Genomic DNA, 26,880 nt, shown 5'->3' on the forward strand with positions numbered 1-26,880 from the left:
TTAAGATCGCCCGGGGCAGCGGAGAAGTCTCCACTGTTCCGGGAAGGCAGGCGGGGGGAGCAAAGACTTTTGCCCCCCGCCGGCCTTCAGAAGAGGTCCAGGAGGTCTTTGCTCCCGACCGCCAGCAATTTAAAACAGGTCCCCGGAGATTTCCCTATGGGCTTTCGTCTTGCGAAGCAAGCCCATAGGGAAATTCGTCTTGCGAAGCGCCTCCAAAACAGAAAACCCTTTCGTCTTGCGGGTTTTCCATCTTGCGAGGCATTCGTCTTGCGGGGTACCACTGTACCTGATTCTAAACCAAGGAAAATCAGATGCAGGATGGGGAATAAACTCCATCTCTATAGCAAGCCAGATAACAATGCAATTACAGTTTAGGTGGAGAACAGTTCCTAAAGGTGCATAATCCATTTTAAAAACTAGTCTAAAAAATTTAAGTGGTTTAGGCTAGAGTGGTGTTGAAATGAGCCAAGCAGACTGATGTAAGCCCTTAAGGCATATTTAAAGTAGGTAAGGACTGTGAGATGTGTTTTCTTAGAAGCAGCCCTTAATTACCAAGAACCAGCTTCAACTGCAGAAGCCTGATGAAAGAGGACACTTCCTGCTCCTATTAGAGATCAGATTAAATACCATCCGTGAATGAGCCAAGACTGCCTGAGCCTGTAGCATTTCATGAAGCTACCTTGACATGAGTCACAATAAGCCATCATGACCAAACCAACAGCAGCTTTGGGCAGGAGGAGGATGGATTGTGCTACTTAAGCCTCTCCTTTACACCCTTCCAACAAGGTTATTAGTATCTCTAAAAGGGAAGATTCACACAGAAAAGCAGGAGAAAAGGGTTGAATTTATCCTTCCGTAGGGAACTCCTACTGTGTCGAGGGCAACTACAGTAGAAATGTTGACAAAAAGCTGTTAAGTATTCTAGTCTTTGATTGATAGCCAACTTTATTAGGCTTCAGGTCTTCTCTTTTAGCCTGCTACCCAGTGTCTTTTGGCTAGATGCATTTAGAAATAGCTCCAGTATTTCAGGTGCAGTTTCACAGCCTCAATATAGAAATACATCTCCTATGACCCACAGCAGTTTGTTAATGTACTGGTGGAAATTTGATTTTACAGGGAACTACTCCAGCCCCCTCCCCCCCAGATTGGAGAAAGAGCAAAAACACTGCAGGTGTTTAGAGGCCGCTCCATATCCCATATAGGTAGCATCAAATGCAGTTCTTGGGTTGAAATGGTTTGTGTCACAGTAATATCTTGTGATTAAAGGTAAAGGGACCCCTGACCATTAGGTCCAGTCGTGGCCGACTGGGGTTGTGGCGCTCATCTCGCTTTATTGGCCAAGGGAGCCGGCGTACAGCTTCCGGGTCATGTGGTCAGCATGACAGCCCCTTCTGGCGAATCAGAGCAGTGCACAGAAACACTGTTTACCTTCCCGCTGGAGCGGTACCTATTTATCTACTTGCACTTTGACGTGCTTTCGAACTGCTAGGTGGGCAGGAGCAGGGACCGAGCAACGGGAGCTCACCCCGTCGCGGGGATTCGAACCGCTGACCTTCTGATCGGCAAGTACTAGGCTCTGTGGTTTAACCCACAGCACCACCCGCGTCCCTATCTTGTGATTAGCCAAGCTCTAATGGTCTTTATCAACAGCACTTCAACACTAGCACAGCTCATACAAAAACTACCATTTATTATGGTATAAGTTTTCACTCCATCAAATACATTAAGTCCGTGGTGGCCAGACTTGGCCCTCCAGCTGTTTTGGGACTACAACTCCCATCATCCCTAGCTAACAGGACTAGTGGTCAAGGATGATGGGAATTGTAGTTCCAAAACAGCTGAAGGGCCAAGTTTGGCCATCACTGCATTAAGTGCTATCCTGATTTATAGAGGGGTGTGCGTGGATACACAAACAAGGAGCGAGGAAGTGATTTTAAAAAGTTAGGTCCAAGGGAAATAAAATTCAGTAAAATACAGGAAGTGATGGTTATGTACTTGTAACTGTGGTAATTCACAAAACAATTCGTGATGGTGACATCCTGGCATTGGTGCCATCATCTGACTCCATTCATTGGCTAGCTGGCATTCTTGAGAAAAAGATGCATTGAATATAATAGGAAAATTGACTGCAGAAGGGACAAATCAATGGTTCGAGAAACTCAGTATGTTGGTTTTTTAAATATTTTTTATGTTAAAAAATACAGCAAAAATATTTTTTGTTCAAAGAGGAAAAAATATACTGCATGACGACACTGGTCTAGGTTTACTTGAAAGCTGTGAGTGACAACTCAGAATTTGGCAACTGTAACACTTCTACTTCGACTTCAGTCATTTATCAGCGCCAAGATCATACTGCAGAAAGAAGGAAAACATATTAAAGGTACAATTTTAAATAGATAACCTTACATGCACACCCTGCAACTTGCATCTTTATTATGCTAGCAACATTGGCAAAGTTGTTTCCATTTGGTTCATTTGCATAGTCCAGTCTTACTGAAGAACTAGGCATCGTGATGCAAAGTGGTAGCATATGTGATTGTACAAGGCTGGCCGTTACCGCAGCAAGTCACTTTTAGTCCAGGATATCCTCAAGTTTAAAGCTGCTTGATAATCGAGGATTTATAAGGCATGTCTAGTGCTAGACAAATTCCAGAGTTTACAAGGTATGTATTATGCATAGCTGGTGTGGCATGTAGGACTGCGTCTTAAACAGGCCTGTCTTGTCAATAGTTCACCACCCACAGTTTCAAAAGCATTTAGATCTTAAACCTTCAAATAAAGGCAAGGACCACTTTCATCATCGGTTGCAACATTCCCAGCACAGATGGACCAATGATTTCCATCTCTGGGAATCTCAAAGAAAATCCTTATAACTTAAACCTGTCCAGAAACCCAACCTCACAGCCTGAAATGATCTTTAAGTGAATGGTGTGAACACCACATAGTGTTACTTCCCATCTATGAGCACATGGCATTTATTCCAAAAACCATTCCACACATACAGAATAACCACCCTGGAATTGGGCCTATATTCTGGGGCAGGAATGGGACACTTTATATATGACAATTTACATAAATGTAATCTTCTATATATGGAATCTTCTGAAGGTGTGCCCTGAATGCAGACATTTAAACAGAAACAAGGAACTGCTCAAAAACAGAGCCTGTAGTACTGTATACAGGACAAGATGACAAACACTGTATACTACAGACTTTCAACTTATTAAACACAAATTCCCTCTTCCCAGAGAACTTTGGGAACTGTACTTCTGATGCAGCAGGAAAGAGAGTAGGGACCTCCTAGCAGATAACACCCAGCTAACCTACAATTCCTAGGATGTTTTTGTATAAAGCCACAAGAGTGAAAAGAAATATCTAGCTGGAAGAACAAAACATACCACATCTAAACAGAAAGTGTAAGTTAAGAGTGGACTCGCACCTCATTGCACAGTGAGAGTGTCGCCACAAATAAACTTCGCCAACAGAGAGGCTCTCAAAGAAAAAGCCAGCAGTGATGGAAGTCTTTGTGTGACAACCAGTCACCATACAACAAACATGACCAGGTGAATCCATTGATTGATTTGTATACCGCCTTATACCCACAGGTCTCAGGGTGGTTCACAGGATAAAAATAAAGAGCTATTAACAGCTAAGGAAGCGCAAAGGAACCATGCCCTTGTTTACTTGCCTTTGTACACGAGAACCACAAGATCAGTTTAAGTTGTGACAACCTCTGCTGTTGCTTTGTGAGGATTATGTGTCAGCAGTAAAATTTGGGGATGTGTTTTCAAAAGCAATGCAAGGTGCCTTTCTGGTTTGTTTTACATTAGATATATCCAGGTCTTGAATCTCTTTCCTGGATGAGCTGTAGTGTGATATCCCAGAGGGTCAAGTGATGTGCTGGGCTCCCAGTCTAAACCTAAACCCAGTTACAAACAGTGTCAGTCAGATATTCCCAGATACCCTCACCAAAACACATGAGCATAGGAACATGCAGCAAAATTGAAAGGCAACTACTATTTTTTTTACAAAAAGAAAGAAATGGGGGGGGGGTTGAGGAGAGAGGAAAAACTAGCATTTGGCCACTATTACGAATTGTGAATGTAGCAGAAAGCTTAAACAGCACAGCAGATAAATGAACCCTATTAAGTTCAGAGCTGGTGTGGCGGCAGGTATTTTAAATATGCTGCTGGCCTTCTTTCCAAGTTGCAAGACTTGAAACTTACCTGTAAAGATACATGAAAAAACAAAGGAGGTGAAAGCCAAGCTTAATCATGGCTTCCTTCATGTGTGATTTCAGCTGCCCTCGATTATGGATCTCTGTGGGGTCAAATACTCCCATGTTTCCACTAGGAACCATAATGTACCTGAAAAGGATTAAGGAAAACATGTTTTAATGCCAACAACACTCCAGAACAGAGGAGACACAATTCAGGCTTAGTGTGCTAATAGGACCAAAATGTATCAAAGAATGAAGAAGGGTCTAGGCAAGCAGAGCAGCGGCAAGACAAGTTTTGAAGCAGATTTTGTAGAGAAAACTGGATTGATGGCTGGTGGAAAAACAGGGTTTGTCCCAGAGAGAATACGTAATGTGATGGAAGGCAAATAATCAGAAGGCTCAAACAGGAGAGCAAAACGAAAAAGGGACAGAGAACATGGAAACCTGAATACTTGCGGGGGCAGATGGAAGCAGTGCAACTGGAAAGAATGAGGGCATATGGAGACTGTGCCTGTGCAAAGGGGGACAGTTGTGGAGAAAGCGTTTGCACAATATTAGTTTCACTAGACAAAGATATGCTTTCAAAATATAGTGCAAATTCATTATCTGGAGAACCCTGAGAACTCCCCCAATCTGAAAAACTGGAATACTGCAAATGCAGGGTTATATATTTACTTGGAACATGGAAGAATTTAGTTAGGAGCTTAAGAACATGGCCAGTTGAAAGCTGTCTCTCCAGTGTGTGTGTTGAAACCATGCTATTTAATTTGGATGCTACTTCAGCTACTTGACCCTTGCAAAGAATTGCTCATGCTCAGAACCTACTCATTTGAACAGCATTATCTGAGAGACTTCTGTGAGATCACAGTGTCCCCCTCGGCAATTAGAAAAAACAAAACATGGCAAGTTGTCCTGTTTACAGAGGGAAGGGCTATGATCTTTCGAAAATCACCTTGTTTTGACTTTATACTATTCACGGGAGTAGATCCACACAAGCAATTTATGTGTGAGGGAGAGCTGGCTGAAATGTTCTCTGACCCAAATTTTAGACCATACAATGGATCTGCAATCCACTTGTCAATATCAACTGTACAATGCAAGCAGCTTTCTACAGGGAAGGGGGATGGGAAAGGGAACCAAATGAATGCTTACTTTCTTGTGATCAGCACATACAAACCTGCATCAATGTACAAAATAGGTTCACAGACAGTAAAAAAACAACCCAGCTTTGATATGGTAAATGTACTTCAGAAACCACTTTCACATTTAGCTTCTCTCTACTGGAAGCACAGGCAAGTTGCTCATTTCGACATCAAAAAGGTCAGTGGTTTTCTTTTAAAGAGAAATGAGTTAACAACCGAGCACCTACAGCAATGCCTACAAGACTTATTTGGATATATTTTATTTTGAGGAGACATGCTTATTTAAACAATTATTCATAAGTCCACAAAAGCTAATGGATCTATTTAAAATTCAACAATAAAAGTATGAATACAGCAAAGGAGTAGTTACAGAAAATAAAAATATTGCAAGCAAAGACAGATCAAAATGCTTGGAAAAAGAAAAAGGTCTTGCCCTGGCAGCAAAATGACAACCATATAAGTCAAAACAAAATAAAAAAATTCCTTCTATTAGCACCTTAAAAATTCCTTCCAGCAGCACCCTAGAGACCAACTAAGTTTGTTATTGGTATGAGCTTTCGTGTGCATGCACACTTCTTCAGACACTACTTCTGCACACGAAAGCTCATACCAATAACAAACTTAGTTGGTCTCCAAGGTGCTACTGGAAGGAATTTAACCATATAGGTGTCAGATGAGTCTCTTTGGGGAAGGCAATTCACAGCCAGGGGGCAACCACTGAAAATGCCCTCTGTCCTGTGGCCACCAACTACACCTCAATCATCCAGGGCACTTTTGAGAAGGGCATCTAAGATGATCAAGTGGAAGAAGATGGACCTTAAAGATCGAAAGCAACACCTGGAATTCTGTTCCAAAACAGCTATGTCAAGGATGGGAACTCTCTGTCTTCTAGATGCTATGACTACAACTCCTATTGTCCCTGTCCGTTGTCTGGGATGACTGGGGCTGTTGGGAGTTTGAGTCCAAGAACAACTCGAGGGCCACAGATTCCCCATCTCTCATCTATTATGTTAATTTCCCTCTAATGTGTCATACACACATAGAAGTCATCAAGAGGAACATGAATGTTTGACCTAATGTGCTAAGTTTTTTGTGTTTTTTAAAATTTATTTAAGATTTTCTTGGTTTACGAAAGTACAGGCATTGTCTCTTTTCAGGTTGCAGAATCTTTTTCACATTTGAAGTGAGACATTAATGTTGTGTAGAGAATAAAGTTGAGGAAGAAGAGGAGAGGGGGAGAGGGTGGAAATACTTGGTGTATGTGTGTGGTTTTTGTGTCAGTGTCACTAGGGTAGGTTCTCTTTCTATTTGTTTATTATATTTCCTTGGTAGCGAGAGGTTAGGAGGGGCAGGGCATGGTTGGTTGTCTTTAGTTGGCGGCAAACAAATCTCACTGCAGCCAACTATGGAAAACCAACCAAGTGCTAAGTTCACCACAATATTAGAGGAAAAACAGAAGCTCAGGACTTATAAATAGTTGCTCTACCAACAGTGGTGTCAACTGTTATCAGCAGCACTTGGCAGAGCACCACAGCTATTGGAATTAGTGGCTCAGTATGTGCATCACTTAGGACATTATTACATAACGCCAATAATAATGAAAGAACACAAGGGGAAAGCAATTATACAAACCAATAGATTATTTCGCAGTAGATAGTGCCCACAGTAGCAATGATGTGGGGGTATAGAATTTTATGTAATGGGAAAAAATTCCCACCATATATTTCTCTGTAAAATAAGCTTTCCATCCATCATGAGGGAGGAATGCACACAAAAACAACATCAGGGCCTGTTTCAACCTATGGATCTTTTTATTCGGACTGGAATAAAGCAGCTCCAAGGTGCACTTAGTGAGCTTTCCGCCCCCCACCTTCAAATGCCCTCAAGGAGAGAAGTCACATCCGTCCTCAGGAAAAGCAAAACACCTCGACAGATTTAAAAGTTAAGAGAGTAGAGAAAGCAACACTGAGGTTCAAGCCGTTCCCGCTGAGGATGGTGAATTTCATAAATTGTGGAACAAGACACACTAATGGAGGAACAGCATGATCGGCATCAAATCAATAACAGCATTCCACATCTGAAACACTTTTTAAATAAGTGGTAACAATTATAAAGACCCACAAACAACCCCACTGGCCCTTACCTATATATATTCCAGGTTGCTACAGGTAAATTGAGGAGGAAGATGAACCAGTGCAGTGAAATAAGCATTAATACAGTGACAATGGTATGGCCAATCAATTCAGGGATCACCCACTGGAAAAGAGAAATTTTTAGAAAAATAAAAGCCTTTATACAACACTCTGTGGGAGTGTACAAGCAAATGGGATAAAAGTACACTGTCAGCACTATTATCAGTCTGCCAACGGATCACAGAACTGGCACAATTCACATGACTCCAAGTACTTAAAAAAACAACAACGAAACACCACAATGCCGTCAAAGTGTCCAAACTTCTTTTCAGGATCTAGCCGTGCACTTCAGAGGCAGCATTGAGAAAAGTACTGCAGACAGAAGCAGTTGGGTCTATTTGGGAACATATCCAAGTCCAGAGTTGTGTGCAGGATTTGGAAAAAAAGGTGCATAATTTAGCATTCCAAGGATCTTAATCTTATTTTTTAAGTTTCTAAGCCTTCTGGCTGAGCTCAGGCTTCAACATGTAGCCTGTCGCATATCTTCCAACATTTCTCCAATGAAAATAGGGATATTCTAAGGAAAAGCTGGAAATTCCAGGATCAGTTCAGAAACCGGGACAGCTTCTGTAAATCTGGGACTGTCCCTGGAAAACAGGGACACTTGGAGGGTCTACTGTTGAGATTTCAGAAGCAGAATGGAGAAGTGTGCCCAGGCTCTGAGGCATTTATATCACCTTGCAAGTGCGTGCTCTTTCTTTTATTTTATTTTCTTCTCTTTCTTACTTTCTTTCTCCCTCCCTCCCTCCCTCTCTCTCTCTCACACACAAAAGCAAACATTGGCATGATTTTTTGTCTGCTGAAACCCCTAATTTTGAGCTCAAACAGTAACATTCCACTTGCACCAGCATTACTACTATGTTCCTTTCTACCTACATTTGCACCTGAATGGTCTGCTCGGCTCCCTCTACAGCATGGGTAGGCAAACTAAGGCCCGGGGACCAGATCTGGCCCAATCGCCTTCTAAATCCGGCCTGTGGACGGTCTGGGAATCAGCGTGTTTTTACATGAGTAGAATGTGTCCTTTTATTTAAAATGCATATCTGGGTTATTTGTGGGGCATAGGAATTCATTTCCCCCCCCAAAAAAATCTAGTCCGTCGCCCGCCCCCAAGGTCTGAGGGACAGTAGACCAGCCCCCTGCTGAAAAAGTTTCTGCTCTACAGGAACAAATTATAAATGCTTGCCTTTAGCTTCAAGACTAATGTTCTACTGAGGGCTCCACAGAGGGAAGAGGACTTTCCAAAAGGGCAGGGCTGCATGTGTTATGTTCTTAAATTCTTAAGACACAGTAATCCAAACTGTGCCATAAAAAGGATGACGTTGACAACACACATAGCTTTGCTATTTGTTAGCAATGGATACTAGTCCTCGGCAAATCGTTGATCCTTTAAAGCCATCGATGGTAAGCTGACTGCAGAACTAATGCAACTTAACAGGAAACAAACTGTAAAGGGAGTGGATTTGAAGAGCAGAGGAGAAACCAGGTGGGAAAGGGGACTGAGCCATGGGATGCAAGCAGTGACAATACTACAAGGGGAGAGCAAGGAGGAAAAACCCAGGAATGGGCTAGAGAGGCATACTTTGCGGGAAGTTGCAAATGGTCAGGTCTGGGCAAGGAAAAGGAAATGGCCTACAAAGGACAAGAAGGTAGCAGAATGCAGGTATACAAGATGAGCTATGGAACACAGGAAGCCTTATACTGTGTATACTAATCCAACTAACTCGGTATTGTCAGCATAATACCCTCCAGGTCTTCAGACAGGAGTTATTCCCAGCCCTTCCTGGAGATGTCAGGGACTGAATCTGGGACCTTTAGCAAACAAGGCATGTGATTCCTCCCCCCCCCCCCGAGTCATGGCTCTTGCTTTCCCAAAGCCAGGAAACACAAGGAGAAAAATACTGGAGTCATGAGTGTGGTGGAGGAATTTGAGCAAAGCAGGTTCTGAGGATCAGGGGAGATCCAAAAGGCCCATTAACTGAACAACCCACATGTTGGCACCAGGTCCCAAAGAGAGTTAGTGGGACAGGAAGAGGATTCCTTTTCCCTCACAAAGACAAAATACTATTAGCATAGTGCTGGGGAAATCCCTGCATCAAAAGTACAACCAGAGGAATGCATCTAGATCTAAGTGGGTGAATTTTCAAATAAGCAAATGTCAGGTTCTACACTTAGGCAGGAAGAATCAGGTGTACAAATATAAGATGGGGGACACCTGTCTTGTAGGTACAATGGTACCTCTGGTTACGAACTTAATTCATTCCAGAGGTCCGTTCTTAAACTGAAACTGTTCTTAACCTGAGGTACCACTTTAGTTAATGGGGCCTCCCGCTGCCACCGCACCACCAGCATGCGATTTCTGTTCTCATCCTGAGGTAAAGTTCTTAACCTGAGGTACTACTTCCGGGTTAGCAGAGTCTGTAACCCAAAGTGTTTGTAACCCGAGGTACCACTGTATAGATGTAAAAAGAATCTAGAGGTCTTTGCAGACCACTAACTGAACATGAGTCAACAGTGTGATGCAACAACAACAAAAAGCTAATGCTATTCTAGGCTGTATCAACAAAAGTATAGTGTCCAGATCAAGGGAAGTAACAGTACCACTCTATTCTGCCTTGGTCAGACCACACCTGAAGTAGTGTGTCCAGTTCTGGGCACCACAGTTTAAGTAAGATACTGAAAGCTGGAACACATGCAAAGGAGGGCAACTAAGATGATCAAAGGTCTGAAAACCAAACCCTATGAGGAATGGTTGACAGTAAAAGATATTTGACAGTGGAACGGACTCGATCAGTAGGTAACGGTACATAATCCTGATTATTTCATACTAATAAGATGACCCACACACACACCACTACTAAATCCAATTCCAGAATTTCATCACTTTAAAAAGAATTTCAGAATTTCATCACTTTAAAAAGAGAAAAGAAAAAAACTTACTTTATTTAGTTTTGAGCAGCAAGATCTAGCATTAATGTAGTCACATTCCAAATCTGATAATGTAATTATCTGAAGGTCAAGATAAGGAATTACTATGATTTTGGAAGCGCTCTACCCTTTGACACAAGAACCATAAATGCCTTGCACCACTCCTGAGTATTACAACAGAGTTAAACAGTTCATATAGACATCTGACTGCAAGGGATTCTACTAATGTAACAAAGGTTACAGAACAGGCAGAACGTTCACAAGCAAGAGGCTATTTCAGAAGATTCATCGATTAGTAACAGCAGAATTCACAACCCAGCTGTTACGCTGATAGACTTAACAACATCAGTGAACACAGCCAAGCCCCAAGCTACAACATACTTGGCATCCTAGGTAGTGCAAGCCCCAGCATCCACCCAACCACAGTGACTGGCCACAGCAATCATAATAGTTATAAGGCAGAAGCAGAGAACCTAAGGTGCCAACCTAAGCGCGCACACCCAAGACTAAGCACAGGCTTCCCTGGCCATTGTTGCAATTACTGTGTTGGGTCGCAGCAGCTTCAGCAATAGCTGAACAATGGCTTGGCCACGAAGGGTTCCAGTTATACCTGGAGTCTGCAGGAGCCTGACAGGTTTTCTAAATTGTTTTTATATAAGGAACTGTTTTTTACACTTTTTAAACTTTCCTTGTTTCGTGGTTTTAACTGTTGTCTTTGTTTTATAATTGTAAATTGTAACCTGCCCTGGAACCATATGATAAATGACAAGAAAGCAAATTAAATAAAGAAAATAGTTGCATCTTCATTGCAGAGCTATAGATAACACCTCTCTATCACCTTGGGTTCATTCCTGTTAGTGTACAACTATTTTATATATTGAACATTTACGGCAGAATAGCTGCTGTAACAAAAGCATACAACCACACATTGGTCACATTCATATGCTGCAGGAAACCATGGGATTGTATTCAACTATGTTTACTTAAGAGTAGAACCAGTGAAATTAATGGACCCATCTCAGTCATATCAATTTTATTGAGTCTACTTAGTTGAATAAAACCCATGGTTTCCCTTTATGTGAATGAGCTACAATGAGACTTACACATTCCCCCCTCTCTTCCCTTCCATCCCCTTTTGTGCACTGGAAACTGTTGAAATTCAGAAGCAAAACTTTCAGATCCTCTGCCTGGAGGCATGCAAAGGGAACGGAGGGAAGGGTGAGCTGTTAATTCACATAAAACAGAAACCTATGGCTTCTTGCCACAAGGCTACTATGGCATCACGCTGAACCCATGACAGATACACCCTCTTTGTGCTGTTGCAATAAATTTTTGAGCTAGAAATTTAGACTCAACTACAGGTTGTGACCTACAGAAGAAAGAGCTAAGTACTGTATGCCACTTAATACACTGAATTTAACTGAAGCAAGGCATAATTATACTGACATGTTCAGTGCTCCATAATGCCTTACTTCTAATGAATGCATGAAAATGAAGCAATTTTAGTTAGAAAATACTAGTCATGTAATCAACCATGTAGCATAGCAACATCTTCAGCAGCATCAAGATATTTAAGAAAAATCTCAGCATATCACACAATTCTTAACTAAAATGCTTGAACATTTTCTTAGAAAATGAGAGATATCTAAATGTTAATCTTAGGAGCAGGCACACTTAAGGTACTTTGGCCTTCAGAAAAAATCTGAAGGCCATGTTTAAGGCCTTTGTAACCTAAGAAGTCATAAAACAACCACAGAAGTATTCTTGCAACAGTCTGAATGATAAAACAAAGGGCACATATACCTGGAAGTAAGCTCCCATTCATGAGACTGAATAAGTTCCTATTCATGAAATTTACTTCCAGGTATACACATCTAGGACTAGGGGGGCAACCCAAGTATAAGCAGGCACCCCCGCAGAACTCTCAAATATCTCATACAAGGCGTACAGCTAAAATGCCATGATAACAATAACAGTTTTCAATATTTTATATATTTGTAAGTTGCGAGTTCTAGGCTAAGTTTAACCTATCCATATAAAACAATCCACGGAAAGCACTGCCTGAGCGCCATACTACAATTTACAGAGCTACAATAAAACAGGGTTTTTATACAGTTAGGAAGATTGCATGTGCATTTAAATTTCTGCTGGAAATGCTGCCATATTACCTCCATGTCTCCTTGGCCACCACCATGGCTAGTACCATAGCTTAGCAAAACTGGGGGGCTGCCAGGGCCCAGCAGTGGTGCCTTCTAGTCTAGGCTCTCCATGGGCAATGGGCCCGAAGGGGTAAGAGGCCAGCACTAATGTCCCATTTGCCTGGGCCAGGATACCAACCCTGACTGAAGGTGCAAGGGTCCGCGGATTCATTCCTTTTTACCCCTCGTTAGCCACTCCTCCATTTTCTCTCGCCCCAAACACCTGAGGGCAGCGTTTAAAACAGTCGCACCCCACTTTTCTTCCCCTTAAACATATTCTCGAGGCCGCTCCCCCAAAGCCCCTCGCTGCCTCCCCGCGGTCTCCTTCCCAGGAGCCCCTTCTTTCTTCGTTCTCCCGCAGCAGCACCTTCACGGCCCCCACGGCCGACGGTCACCGACGACCCCGATCTCCCAGAGCCCCTTCGCCGCCCCAACGGTCCTTCCCAGCCCGCCCACCCACAGACCACGGAGGGCTGCCTCGCCCGCTCCAGCCTCCCCCTTCCCAGGCCGCCCGCCAAAAAAGAGAGACTGGAGGATACGAAATAAACGGAGAGGAAGATCAGGGCGCAGCAGTCAATGAGCGAAAAAATGAACACCACCGACTCCATCCCGCCACTGACAGTGCCGCCTCCGGCGCGAGCCCCACCAGCCACCGTATATCGCCACACCCCTCGCGTCCCTTCGCAGCCACCGTACAGCTCCCGCTACCCGCTTCCTGCGGCTTTGCCGCATTGCACGCTGGGAATTGTAGTCTCTTCGTCCAGTCGCTCAATACATAGAGGTGTGGCAAACGTGAGGCTCTCCAGATTTTTTTCTTCTTTTTGGACTGCAACTCCCATCATCCCTAACTGTTGACGACGGTGGCTAGGAATGATGGGAATTGGAGTCCAAAGACATCAGGCGGGCTGCGTTCCCCCCCCCACAGGACCAAGGGATACGAAATGCTTCCGTAGAGAGAGAGCTGAAGCTAGAAAGTATCATAGGCGCCGGGAGTGGAAGGGTTGGAACGGGGGGCTTGAATCAGGAATGAGACCGGAGGGTGACGCCAATTTGTGCTAGGCGTCTAAAGCAGTGCCTGCACGGGGATTCCAACCCGCCTCTTTGCATTTCCCTTTCCTGAGGGGGTCGTGCCTCAAGGCGAGGCCGATTTCCGGGGTCTTCAAGGAGTCTGAGGCGGAGGGAGGCGGAGCTCCCGCTTCGTTTGAGGGGCGGAATTCGGCGGCGGCGGCGCTGCCATGCGGATTCGCGGAGGAGACAGCCCCGCAGGGGATCCTCGGCTGAAGCATCGGATTAAGCAGGTACCGCTTCGTTTCTCTCCCCTGGTCCTTCACTTATGGGGTGGACTCCCCATAAGCTGAGCCGCCTGGGCTTTCTTTTTGCACCCTGGGCAAGGAAAAGCGTGTCTCTGAGCCTACTTAGATTGCTTTTGCCGCACTACGCCAACCCAGCAGCCGTAGCCAGGTCTCGCACATCCAGCACTGGGCGGTCAAGTCCGTACTTTGTTCTGCAGACCAAGTTGATATATTTTTTTACCTTGAACTGAATTAATATATAGTTGCGGGATAAATTTAAAGCCCCATCCTTACCATCTTCGGTTTGGAAATAAGTCCCAATGTGTCTGGCGGGATTGATTTGCGAGTGTATTTTGGAGTCATGCAACCTAGGCGTGTTTATCATGTCTGCCGAGTTCAGTGGATTTTTAACCACATTGAACATCCTCCTCCTATGAAATCAGTGGGCATATTACTATACCTGCAGTGAAACAGGTAGGCATGTCCTTGTCAGATAGCATAGGATTGGGCTGTTGGTCTTTAGTGTGAGATGGATGAGTTAAATGTTGATGGTAGAAGGTATTGTGCCATGCTTTTAGCCCATGGGCTTCCAAATGGTTAAGCTGAGGAGGAGTGAATAAATAAATCCCTTGTTTCTCTTCACATATCACAATTCACATTTGTAAAAAGCAGTGCTAGAACCTTCATACAATGAGCAATTGTTTATTTGATGTTTGTCCAAAAACTAAAAAAACCACAGTTGAATTTCATAAACCTATCACGTATGCAAATACTGTACTAAAGTTTCTTTATATATTTAAAAATTGTATCAATTACAGTACCTGAAGAGTAACAAATGTGGCAAGTATGTTGACATTGGAGTTTTAGCTGCTGAGCTACAGAAAACATACAGGTAAGATATTGAATTCTTACACTTGTTTGATGATAAACACAAGGACTGGGCTTATACATAACTATAAAGTGTGATTTAGGCTCAGGGACTCATATGCTTCTCCTTTCCCTGCTCCTATTCGCAGTGATGCCAATGGAGGAGCAGAGCCCCCTGCTGAAAAAGTAAGCTGACCCCTGGCCTAAACTATAGTTAATACTAGGCCCTCTGATGTGTCCTGATGAATAGCAGAGTCCCAGAAGTGTATATTTGTAGTGAATGTAGTAATAAAACACACAGAATTAAAGGTCCATCGGTAAAAGAAAAACTTACTAAAGGCAAAAAGGCTTTATTACAAAAAAACTTTAGAGAAAAAACTGCAAACACATGAGGTACAAATGAAAGTAAGAGAGAGAATGACCAGCTCGTTGAGCGCACAAATTTATCTCTCATGGCTCAGTGTGACCTTGAAATAGTCAAAACAATATTTGCAACAGAATTGAATATTCTAGAATGAACTAGAATCTTCCAGCATTTTCCAGTTTCTGCCGTCAAAGACTTTAGCCATGACAAGCAATAGTTCCAGATTTGGAAAAATAAATAATTTCCATTAGTTGGAAAAATAACAGAAAATGTTTGTCACCTTTTCAGGACTGTGCTGGAAGAGGAGAGCCCAGGACTCACCCAGGCTTAGGGCCCATTTGCATATCCTCCCTCTGCCAGCAAGTTACTTGTGCTCTGCAGCATGGATAACTTATACTGGACAGAAAGGCTGGATTGGGGTTAAGGAAAAGGTGAACCAACCTCTATCTCATAAGGAGAACCTTACACCTGTGCATGGTTCTGTTGAGTCTAAAGGGCCTCCCATGGTAGAACCCATGGCAGACTGAAGAAGGATATGTTATTTGATAAAGAATGTACAGTTGAGTCGCAACTTATGTGGGGGTTATGATCTGGGGTTAGCTTGTAAAGCAAAAATTGCATATAGTCAAAACACACTCTCCCTGCACCTCCAAACTCCTGAGGTGAGTACAATGGCGGGTGAGATTGCTTACATTCCCCACTTCCTTTCCCCTGGCCAAACTCTAAAACCAAATTCATGCAAGTTAAGTACACATGAATTGCAAGTCAATTGTAATTTGGAAAACAGGCCACTTTTGTTAAATATTGGTCCCAATCTTTCCCTGTGTTTGACCTGAATAACTCAGGATAAGGCTAATTTCCTTCTTACAATGGTTAGATTATGTGTCTTTGCTGGAAATGCAACATGTGCAGAAGAAGGCCTTCACTGAGACTAATATATAAAATTGATTTCCAGTGCTGATTATGGACGAAGAAAAAGAAATGCCTTTAGAATACAGGTAGAGAAAGGTGAGTCATTTTTTAATATTGAATTTGAAGTGAACATTCAGTCCTTGGTAATGGGCTGGATGAGAGCCAACAAACTGAAGCTCAGTCTAGAGAAGACTGAGACACTGCAGTTGGGTTGTTCCCTAGACTAGATGGATGGGAGGTTGCCCTCTCTTGAAGGGGTTACACTTCCTCTAAAGAAGAGGGTACATAAGTTGGGGGTACTTCTAGATCCTTTGCTGTTGCTTGAGGCTCAGATGACCTCAGTGGTGTGGAGTATCTTCCATCAGCTTCAACTGGTAGCCCAGCTGCACCCATATCTGGACAGGAATAGTTTAACTTCTGTCTATGCTCCAGTAACCTCTAGGTTATGTTAGAATTCCTGCTCCATGATTGCAGTCATGGGATGTTTGTCTTTCACATGACGGTATATGTTTTGACGGCACAGAGTGGGAAGTGACGGAGGCAGGATGTTTGTGTTACCTTGTTCCGTGAAGTGGGACTATTGTCCTCTGTTCTTTTTCCCTTTGCTCTCTGATGCTAGAGAGAGAGGGAGCCATGTTGCAGTGCTCCATGTGTGTTTATATGTAAATAAAGTAGATTAACCAAAATACTGAGTTGCTGAGGTCTGTCACACAAGATGCACAAACTCTGCTGATCCCTAAGTATGCCGGTGTCGGTTGACACCGGTCACTGTGATCTTGGGGCTGAAGAAAGTTTATGAAGCTCTCAAAAGATCGACCAGGAGGGAGGGAACATACCAGTTGGGTATGTGTCTCTGCCAGGGTCCTACTCGAGTGTAGGCTGAACTCCTGACAGGTTATACGTAGTGCTGCCTCTGAAGATGAAGTTGGAAACTTCAGCTGGTGCAGAATTCAGTGGCCAGGTTGTTTACCAGGGCAAGACTGTTTGTGCATATTACATTGATCCTGTCCTGACTTCACTGGCTGTTGCTTTGTTTCTGGGCCCAATTCAAAGTGCTGGTTTTGAGATCTAAAATGGCTCATGACCTCAATACCTCATGGACCGCCTTTCCCCATAGGAACTGACCCAGATCCTGAGATCATAATCTGAGGGCCTTCTTCATATGCCTCCATGAGACGTCTGGAGGGTGGCGACACAAGAACGGACGTTTTCTGTGGTGGTTCTCCATTTGTGGAATGCACTCCCCAGTGAGGCTTTCCTAGTGCCTTCATGGCATATCTTTAGGTGACAAGAGAAAAGGTTTCTATATAACCAGGCCTTTGGCTGATTCTATGCCCTTTAAATGTGTTTGGGGGGTTATTGGTGTGTTTTTGTTTTATTATGTATTTTGTTTTCTCATTCTGTATTTTTATGTTGTGAACCGTCCTGTGATCTTCATATGAAGAGTGGTATACAAATATAATTAAAAAATATAATAAAAAGTCATTGCATCAAAGGTAGTTGTGGGTAATCCAAAAGTATCTTAAGATTCTGCCTGCTCCTCATCAAATGGATCTAGGCCAGATTCACTGTGATTTGTGGATCCTAGATAGATCTAACACTTACTTAGGCTATGGTCTTATTCAGGAGCTTTGAATTCACTGAGACTTAATTAAAAGCAAATAGGATTGTGCTGTTCAAAGTGTTTCCTCTTTTTGGTTTCGCTATTGCCAAACGAGATTATGGGGTTCTTTGCTTTCATCTATGTTTATTAATTTTCTTCAACAGTTTTTGGGATAATCAACGATGAGCTGAAGTCTGAAGATTTAGCTGCTCTAGAGGATGAACATCTGGCGAAGAAAGCAAAACGCAAAGGGGAGGAAGAGTAAGTTGAAATTACTTAATTCCAAGAGTTAAGAACTTTTTATAAAGCCATGGAAATTAGTTGGTCTAGGTCAGATGTAACACTGCATGATCTCAGAACCATAGTCGGGCAATTCTCTCCTGCAGAGCAGATACTAACCCCTCTTTCTGTTTCCGAGCAAACTATGGGTAGTATTACAAATCATGTAGGAAACAGAATGCTGGACTAGATAGACCTTTGGTTTGATCTAGCAGGACTCCTATGTCAGGGATGATGGCAGTTGCTATCCAACAACATGTGAAAGGCCACAGGGTCTCTGTCTTAAAGAATAATGCCAAACTTATTGTTGTTAAAACATCCTTTCTTTCTCCTAAGTGATTCAGAAAGCTGCATGGATACTTCGGACACTGACACAGGACTCCCAGTAAGTGTGTCTGTGTTGAACTGTTGTCTGATGAAATGCATCTCTTTCTATGTGTTCTAAGAATAGTTTATAGTTCTGAAACCAAGTGTATGCAGTGGATATAGATAAAAAGCTTTCAATCAGTAGTGGCCAGCCTTTTCTTCAAACCTACATGAGATTCAGGTAGGTAGCCGTGTATCTGAAGAAGTGTGCATGCACACAAACACTTATACCAAGAACTAACTTAGTTGGTCTCTAAGGTGCTACTGGACAATTTTTATATATATTTCAACTATGTGAGATGGACAGCGCCACTCCTGGTACAGTGCATTATCATACATACGTAACTCCTGCCATCTAGTGGCTTTGGCCGGTTTGCCTCTTATCTATTGAAGCAGGAGACCTGGTTTTACCATAATCCAAACAATAACGCTCCTGTCAAGGTGTGCCACATACTGCTGCTTGTGTGACTTGTGACACTCACATTGCAAATTGATGTTGGAAAAGGTGTGCGAAAGCAACCCTTAAAGAGAAAGGCATCGCAGAGAGCCAGAAAAATACTAATCCAGAACAGTAGAAATATATGAATTAAAGAAGCGTTATAATGGACTTCCTGAGAGATAAAACTAGGGTGGAAGGAAATATCCTACAGAATGAGGAAAAACTGGATACTATTTACAGCCAGAAATTTTCTGAAGTGCAGATGTCAGATACTTTGAATAATTACTTTATATATAATTGGCAGATAGAGAAACGGACCTTCTTTTTCTATTTCTTATTATTTTTATTATTTTCTTCTTGTCTTTCTTTTTCTTCTTTCTAGACTTTCTTTTTCTCCTTATTCTTTTTCTTCTATTTTTTCTTTGTTAAGATATTTAATGTTTTAGTTTGGGGTGAGATATTTGATAATGTTCTGTGTTTTTCTTTATGTTCTAATAAAATTTATTTTTTAAAAAAGTGGGTGAAAGTCAACTACATATGTGCTTGTCCCAGGTCTGCCTTCACCTGGGCAGAAATAAGAAGTGCATATGTGACTAAAATGCATAAGTGTTATTTGTTAAGTCAGTTACTTGCTGGGGAACTCTTGCCTACCTGTATAGGCAAGAAGGCAAGGGGTTGGTTACAGATCTGGTATATTTATAATGTACCATTCAGTATTTTATGCATAATGTATTCTGTAGCTAAGCACACTAGGAAAAATAACTATGGTTAAAAAAATTCATAACCTTCCATTGATTCTTTTATAAATATATATTATATTTTTCAGCCCTCAAATCACATGAACTCATCTTTGTTGACCTTATACCGGAAAGGAAATCCAGATTCTCTTCCAGCATCTCCCAAGAGTTCGCAGACAATGTCCAGCACTCCTTCACAGAAGCCTGGATCGAATAGGCTTCCCACTCAAGCGCCATCTGATACCAGGATCTCAGAAGGTGGCTGGTTTATTGATAAAACCCCAGACAGGAAAGAGGAAAACTTTTTTATCGACCTTTGTGCAGAAGAAAGTGATGGTTCTAAACAGATGGTTGAGGTAATGTCTTGACATTAGAGAGAATTTCTTCCCTCTTTCCTGTCCCATCACGAAAACTTAGGGTCAATAACAATAAAGCATACATCTAAAAAGTACTATAAAAATAGTTTTAGGAAGCGACGTTATTGTAGAAACTAAAACTCCTAAACTAGTATCACCTTTGCCAGCTAAAGGTAGTTCTAATGTTGTTGTTTTTAGACCATTTCAGATGTTTTCAAAAACACATAGGAATGAAAAATTATTTTACAGTTCAGTGGCTCTTGGAGATCAGTGAACATGCTCAGTCATTGGTTTATTTTTAAAAGAATGTTCTGTATTTCTGCATACCGCAAGATTCATTTGAGCGCGGGGATTTTCCCCACTTCTTTCTCAGTGGCCTGGTTTTGGTTCCATTTGTGTTCTCCTGAGTTTGCAGTGAGAGGGAATCTCCTCACCAAAACTGAGACCATTTACACATCTTGTTGCAATTATATGATGATGATGCATAGCTTTGAGTAACAAGTTCCGTGTTATGTTTTGTCATAGTGTTGGCACAAACCCTGTTCTTTGTTTTCAGCCTTGCCTTAGTATATGGCTGGCTGCACATCGAGAAAACATCATTGTTTAACTTTTGACACACGTTCAGACTTTCTTGGCCTTAATCCCTCTGTTGGCACATGTAAAATACACCCCAAGGCTACTGGGGGGGGGGGACCCATATAACTTTTTTTGTGTCTGCCTCCTACAACTTCCACATGTTCCAGGTACTCCTCAGCCTAGATGAGATGTGAATGGTCATGTGGTGTTTCAGGGTCCCTCTTCCTTAATTCAATGGAAAATCAGTGTTTTTACAGCTCTTGTTCTCAATTCTCCTCCTATTTGAATGACTGAGAGAATTAATCAAAAAAGCAAAACAAAAGCCAACCATGCACACATCAGGTTCTGGAGAGTCAACGGGCTTTTTGCAAAATGTTGTTTAAGGTTATTAGTTGCTCATTATCTACAGCTGCTTAGCCCAGAACCTCTTCTTCTCATGTTGCATGAGAAAGCAGCACATAATGTGTAAAACAATATTTTGTCTATTGTATGACAAATCATAACGTTATCAGGGTCGATAGGACCACACAAGTTTCCAGACACCCTTATCTAGCTTGCATTGTTTAAACATCCCCCCCCCCCCAGAGCCTTCCTTGTGACGCACTAAGACTGGGTTTGTCTAATCACATCATTTTGTGTAAAACTTTCTAATCTAGTCACTGACACCCCAGCTGTTTACTGACAATCAGTATCCTCACTTTGGCAGGTGGCCAGACTTAAGGCCAGCTCTCAGGGTCTTTCAGTGACTCACCTCACGAGTTACTAGGACTCACAAGTTCCTTGAGCTTGTGACTTTGAGCCTGCAAGACAAGTACGCTTAAATGGCTGTGTCTTGGCTTTCCCCCCTGCAAGGATAAGCTTATGCACTCTTAACATGCCAGCCAAATCCACAAGGTATGGCATAACAGTTTGGCTGTGCTGCGATTCCAAAGAAGAGAGAGAAACAGAGAGAGAAAGGGATAGAAAGAGAGAGAAAGGGAAGGAAGCTTCCCAACATCTAAGCCAAACAGAGAGCTGGTAAGTTAGTCATCACTTTGCCACCCACCGGGAAATAGCTAATAAAAGATTGACTGCAGTTGGCATGTTATAAAACAAACCAGAAATGCCTTTCTCACAAATCCAGAACAATCGGCGGCAGTTTTTATAGTTTTTAAGAAGGTTTGGCACTTGAAAGGAAGTAGATCAAGCAGATCAAGAGAAAGGGAAGGTTTGTGAACCCTCAAGCAGGATTTGAGCCCAAGAGCACCCCTGTACTGTAGTTCAGCAACTGGTCTTCAGAAGCATTACTGCTTCCAATGATAGAGGCAGAACATCGCCATCATGGCCAATAGCCTTTCATAGCCCTCTTCTCCCTGAATTTGTTCGATCCTCTTTTGAAGCCCTCTAGGTTGGTGGCCGTCGCTGCCTTCCATGGGAGCAAGCGTCATAGTTTCACCATGCACTGCATGAAGAAGCGCTTTTATCTCTCCTGAATTTTCCAACTTTCATTTTCCCTGGATGTCTGGGCATTTCTTGTGTTATGAGGGAGGGTGAGAAAAAATCTATCTCCTTGCACTTTCTCCATACCATGCATAATTGTATCAACTTCTATCATGTCTCCACTTACTCACCTTGTCTCTGAACTTAAAAGTCCCAAATGTAGCATCCTTTCTTCATAGGGGAGTTGCTGCATCCCTTTCATCATTTGGGTTGCCCTTTTCTGAACCTTTACCAACTCTACAATAACCTTTTGGAGGCGAGGCAGTCACAGGAACATTATGCTTAAGTAAAAGTTTTATGTGCCCTCATCATGCAGTTGTGTAATGTGATTGTACATAGGCTATTTGTGTTATGTAGCATGTGCTGAGATTTGTTGTTACCAGCAATCCACAACTCTTCATATTGCACTTCATATTGTGCAGCTATTGGTGCAATCCAAACCGTGTCTTATCGGAAGTAAGTCGTACTGAATTCAATTGGGCTTTCTTCCCAGGGGTTAATATTGCAGCCCATTAAATGTATGTTGATGGTACTATATTATTAAAAACGGGGGAATTAGTCAGACCCAAACTACTGCTTGTGTCGTTTTTTGTCCCTGTTGGGGTAACCCTAATAACTTGTGTGCAGCTATATTTTTTGCTAAAAAAGGGAAAGTCTAAATGAATACTGTATGTTTTTTAAAGCTGTCAAATGATGTCACACTTAATAACTTCCGCTGGGCATCTTATTGGCATTTCCTTCTTGGGGTACATTTGGCTTACCAGTTGATTTTTCTATTGATTGAGTTTAAAGGTTTTTTTTTAAAAAAACTTTTTTTACTGCTTTTGGTGTGGCTTACTGGGTAAAGAATGTCAGCAGACTAAATAGAAAAATCTTATTTGTACTCTAGGATTCAAAAGATGTTTCCTTTCTGGAGAAACCCAAGAGGAAGAGAAGTAAAAGGAGGAACGAATCTCAGGAAGTAGATGAAGAAATAGAATCTGCTTTGAGAAAACAGAAGAGTAAGAGACATTGCACTAAAGAATATTTAAACAAAGAAACAAGAAAGCCACTGCTTATTCCTCTGGCTCTTTTGTAAATGTAATACCTTGTTCTGTCCAATCTTTTCTTAATTCCAACCCCCCCCCCCCGTGCTTTCCATGTACTTGATGAGAATACCTCGCAGATTGTGTTCTCGCTGTCCTAGTAATATCTCCATCTTTCCTTACAGTTAAACAGAAAGGGTTTGAGCTGAGAACTTCTTCCGTGAAGTTTGAGGATATAGGAGGCAATGATGACACTCTGAAGGTTAGAGTTAACTAAACTCTCTGGGCGGGATTCAACTAATGAGTGCCATCAGTGAAAGCCCTGCGCAAAGACAGTGCTCTCCCTCAACCCTGCACTTCGCGAAAATGGCTTTGAGTGGCTCAGGAGAAACCCACAGGGTAGGAGGAGGGGCTGTTTTGACTGGCAAGTTGAAAAGCTTGCCATAACAGAACAGTCACCTTAGCTCAACATTGAATTCCTCCCTCTGACTGGATAAAAGTTGTCAAGAAAATCACTTATACAGTGAAAGAGATGAGTATCTACATAATGCTGAGGGTAGTTTCATGCAACATTATTTAGGTGTAAGGCTATTTTTTAAAGCTGTAATCCACAAATCCTGAATCAGTGCTTTGCCTCGCAGTAAAAGAAATTAAGACTCTATTCTGAGCTAACCTCAGTTTAGCTGTAAAAAACTAAATTCTACAGACTTGCTTTAGTGCATGATTCCGCTTTTGCTAGCAGTAGGAGAGTAAACTGAAGCACTAGCCTTAGATACCTTAGGAATGCTATGATTGCACCAGGCATTGTTCACAGACTTTCAAGCACATCTTCAGCCTTCAGGGTTAGAAACTTCCGTGTTCTAAAATGAAAGGTGCGCTCTGACCCGAGTGCTATCTCTGCACTTGTGATAAAGACACATAGTGCTGTTAATAACATTTGCAAAGATGAGATAATGCAGAATTTACTTATTTGCATCGGTCGGAATCCCTTCACTGGTTGGGTGTGATCTCATATGGTGACAGGGCAGGAGAACACAGAATTCTGGGAGGATGTGGAAACTGTTAACTGTTACAAAAAGTAAGATAGGACAATTTTTTCCCATTTTCACTGTAGGAAGTGTGCAAGATGCTGATACATATCTGTCATCCTGAAGTATACAACTATTTAGGAGCTGTTCCACCTCGAGGATTTCTCTTGCATGGACCACCAGGGTGTGGGAAGACGTTATTAGCTCAGGCAATTGCTGGGGTGAGACTATTGGTGTATACTTTTTCTTGCTCTGCCTTCAAACCTCAGGTGTATTTGTATTTTTAATGCAGGCAGAGATGGTTTTAGGCATGTCTAATATGTATGTGACTGCACATGTGCACATCGCACTGAACCTGGAAGTGACCAAAAAAATCACAAAAATGTCACAAAAGGGGCTGGGGCGGAATGGGGTGCTTGCAGGTATTTTCAGTGGTGTTTCAAATATGCGCGGTTTCACTTAAACGCATGGTGCTTTGGAACATAGCCTCCACATAAATGGGAAGTTGCCTGTACACAAGTACTTCTGCTAGTTCTTGCATTCAAGATGTTACAGAATACATTGCAAAGTAATAGCTGGTGAAGCTCAAAACCTGCATTAAAAAAACAAACCTCCGTACAGCATTTCTGTAGCATCTTGAATAACAGTGCTAGTGGAAGCACTGTGAAAAGCAGTTTAAAATGTTGAAGCTGCGTGGGCCTCTTCCTGCTTTGTATGTCATGGTGCCCAGTACTTTTTTGAATAGGGGGAAAGAATTTTGATACACAAGTTCTCTCTTCTCTTCCTGCAGGCCAGGCCTCCCAGGAGGTCATTGGGTTGCAATCTAGAGTCTCCTCAATTGTTGCCTTTCCTTGTCTTTTAAATGGTACTGTACAAGGGAGTAGCACACCCTGGATAACTGCAACATCTCATGACACTGTTATCTGTTAAAGTCTTTTTGTGCATTTCCCATTGAATCAAGGTGTGATATTACTCTCCCTTCCACCGTTCAGCCCTCCACGGTAGAGGCTTCTGTAAAATGCCTGAGCCTTGGTTAGTGTATTTCCTATAATAATCTTATTTTGTGTTTGTTTTTCTAGGAGCTTGAACTGCCAATACTCAAAGTAGCTGCTACTGAGATTGTGTCGGGAGTGTCTGGTGAATCGGAACAGAAGCTAAGGGAACTGTTTGAGCAAGCTGTGGTAAGACCAGCAGAAAAGAGTCTTAAAGCCTTTTATTAATTCACTTGACTCTGAATCATTTCTACACACAAATTTAAAAGTGGAGGAAGGTGCATCCTCATCTAACATTCTGACAGGAAGGCAAATTTCCATGTATCAGAATACTAACTGTGGGTTGGCTGTAAAATTGTCCCACTTATTTTTGTAAAAAATAATATATAGCTGAAACGCAACCCCTTTATGATGTTGTTTAGCCATTTAGTGGTGTCCGATTCTTCGTGACCCCATGGACCAGAGCACGCCAGGTACTCCTGTCTTCCACTGCCTCCCGCAGTTTGGTCAAACTCATGCTGGTAGCTTCAAGAACACTGTCCAACCATCTTGTCCTCTGTCGTCCCCTTCTCCTTGTGCCCTCCATCTTTCCCAACATCAGGGTCTTTTCCAGGGAGTCTTCTCTTCTCATGAGGTGGCCTCATGCTGGTGCCTCAGCTTCAGGATCTGTCCTTCCAGTGAGCACTCAGGGCTGATTTCCTTCAGAATGGATAGGTCTGATCTTCTTGCAGTCCATGGGACTCTCAAGAGTCTCCTCCAGCACCGTAATTCAAAAGCATCAATTCTTTGGCAATCAGCCTTCTTTATGGTCCAGCTCTCACTTCCATACATCACTACTGGGAAAACCATAGCTTTAACTGTACAGATCACTGCCTTGGATCACTGCCTTGCCGTGGTGAAGGGGCTTGAATAACTCAGAGAAGCTACGAGCTATGCTGTGCAGGGCCACCCAAGATGGACAGGTCATAGTGGAGAGTTTTGACCAAACGTGATCCACCTGGAGGAGGAACCGGCAAGCCACTCCAGTATCCCTGCCAAGAAAACTCTATGGACAAAGACAACAGGCATATAAAAAACCTCTTTATAGCTTCTATTAAAAATCTCCACTCAATAGAATCAAAACCTTTTTCTGCATTAGAATTAAAACCCAAATATTGCCTTTGCTGCCAAGTGTAGTTTTTCTAACATTTCATGATGGTTGTCTTCCAGCTATAAATTTTGTTCAGTATGGTCTCTAAGAAACTTATTTGCTAAATAATATTGCTGCCAAAATCAAATGATCTGCATTCAGCAGGCATATAGATCTTTATGATTCTAGTTTCTCCAGGTTCTTTTCTACTTTGAATTAGGATGCGTCTGTTTCTTTATATAGTCTGTTATGCAAAAGGTTTTAGAGGAAGTTGTTTTAATGTGTGTCATATTCTAGCTCTGACAGTACAATAACTTCTTTTGAAACTATTCAAACAATACACAGTGCTTATGAGTTTGAAGGTCACTTTCTCTTTAGTTTAATGCTGGACATTTTGTATTGTCCAAACATAGTGGTGTGTTTTGGTAATTGGAATCAGCTTCCTTTTATTGACTCGATCCACAGTCAAGCAGCTCTAAAAGTGGTGCATATGCCAGTTTAGCATTACACCGCCATGTTCCTTATTAAAACCTGTATTTTCCTGCAAAGGAGAAAAGCTATTTTGGTTTTGAATAGTAGTTTTTTCTCCATATAGTAGTAATAGAAATAAAATGATGGCTTATGAATAGACACAGAAAAGGGTGCAGTCCAAATCCATTAACTCAGGGGGGGGGGTTGGATTTGACCAATGCTGCATCTTTCATTTTTGTATTAGTGCTGCTGTTAGTCCATGCAAAAGGGGGGGAAACTGTTTATT

General features: G+C 42.2%; 2 protein-coding genes across 2 annotated transcripts in view; one reads left to right on the forward strand and one right to left on the reverse strand.

Moving 5' to 3' along the window:
* Window positions 1–2,167: 2,167 nt before the first annotated feature.
* On the reverse strand, window positions 2,168–13,378 carry CNIH4 (cornichon family member 4). The gene is made up of 5 exons (XM_083496178.1): window positions 13,219–13,378; window positions 10,494–10,562; window positions 7,505–7,617; window positions 4,227–4,367; window positions 2,168–2,352 (listed from the first exon to the last, which is right to left on the reverse strand). Exons 1-5 carry the CDS (start codon window positions 13,285–13,287, stop codon window positions 2,325–2,327), a joined length of 420 nt encoding a protein of 139 aa, XP_083352304.1. The 5' UTR covers window positions 13,288–13,378; the 3' UTR covers window positions 2,168–2,324.
* A 36-nt stretch (window positions 13,379–13,414) lies between these two features.
* The window catches only part of NVL (nuclear VCP like), a 40,476-nt gene continuing 27,010 nt past the window's right edge, over window positions 13,415–26,880 (forward strand). The window contains exons 1-10 of the mRNA XM_083496052.1: window positions 13,415–13,977; window positions 14,790–14,863; window positions 16,158–16,210; window positions 17,882–17,978; window positions 18,333–18,381; window positions 19,628–19,894; window positions 22,839–22,950; window positions 23,160–23,236; window positions 24,089–24,223; window positions 25,082–25,183. Coding sequence (XP_083352178.1) covers window positions 13,915–13,977; window positions 14,790–14,863; window positions 16,158–16,210; window positions 17,882–17,978; window positions 18,333–18,381; window positions 19,628–19,894; window positions 22,839–22,950; window positions 23,160–23,236; window positions 24,089–24,223; window positions 25,082–25,183 — 1,029 coding nt within the window. The 5' untranslated portion in view covers window positions 13,415–13,914. The remainder of the gene's footprint in view (window positions 13,978–14,789; window positions 14,864–16,157; window positions 16,211–17,881; window positions 17,979–18,332; window positions 18,382–19,627; window positions 19,895–22,838; window positions 22,951–23,159; window positions 23,237–24,088; window positions 24,224–25,081; window positions 25,184–26,880) is intronic.

Source organism: Podarcis liolepis, assembly GCF_965112155.1.
Source record: "Podarcis liolepis genome assembly, chromosome: 3".
Lineage (NCBI taxonomy): Eukaryota > Metazoa > Chordata > Lepidosauria > Squamata > Lacertidae > Podarcis > Podarcis liolepis.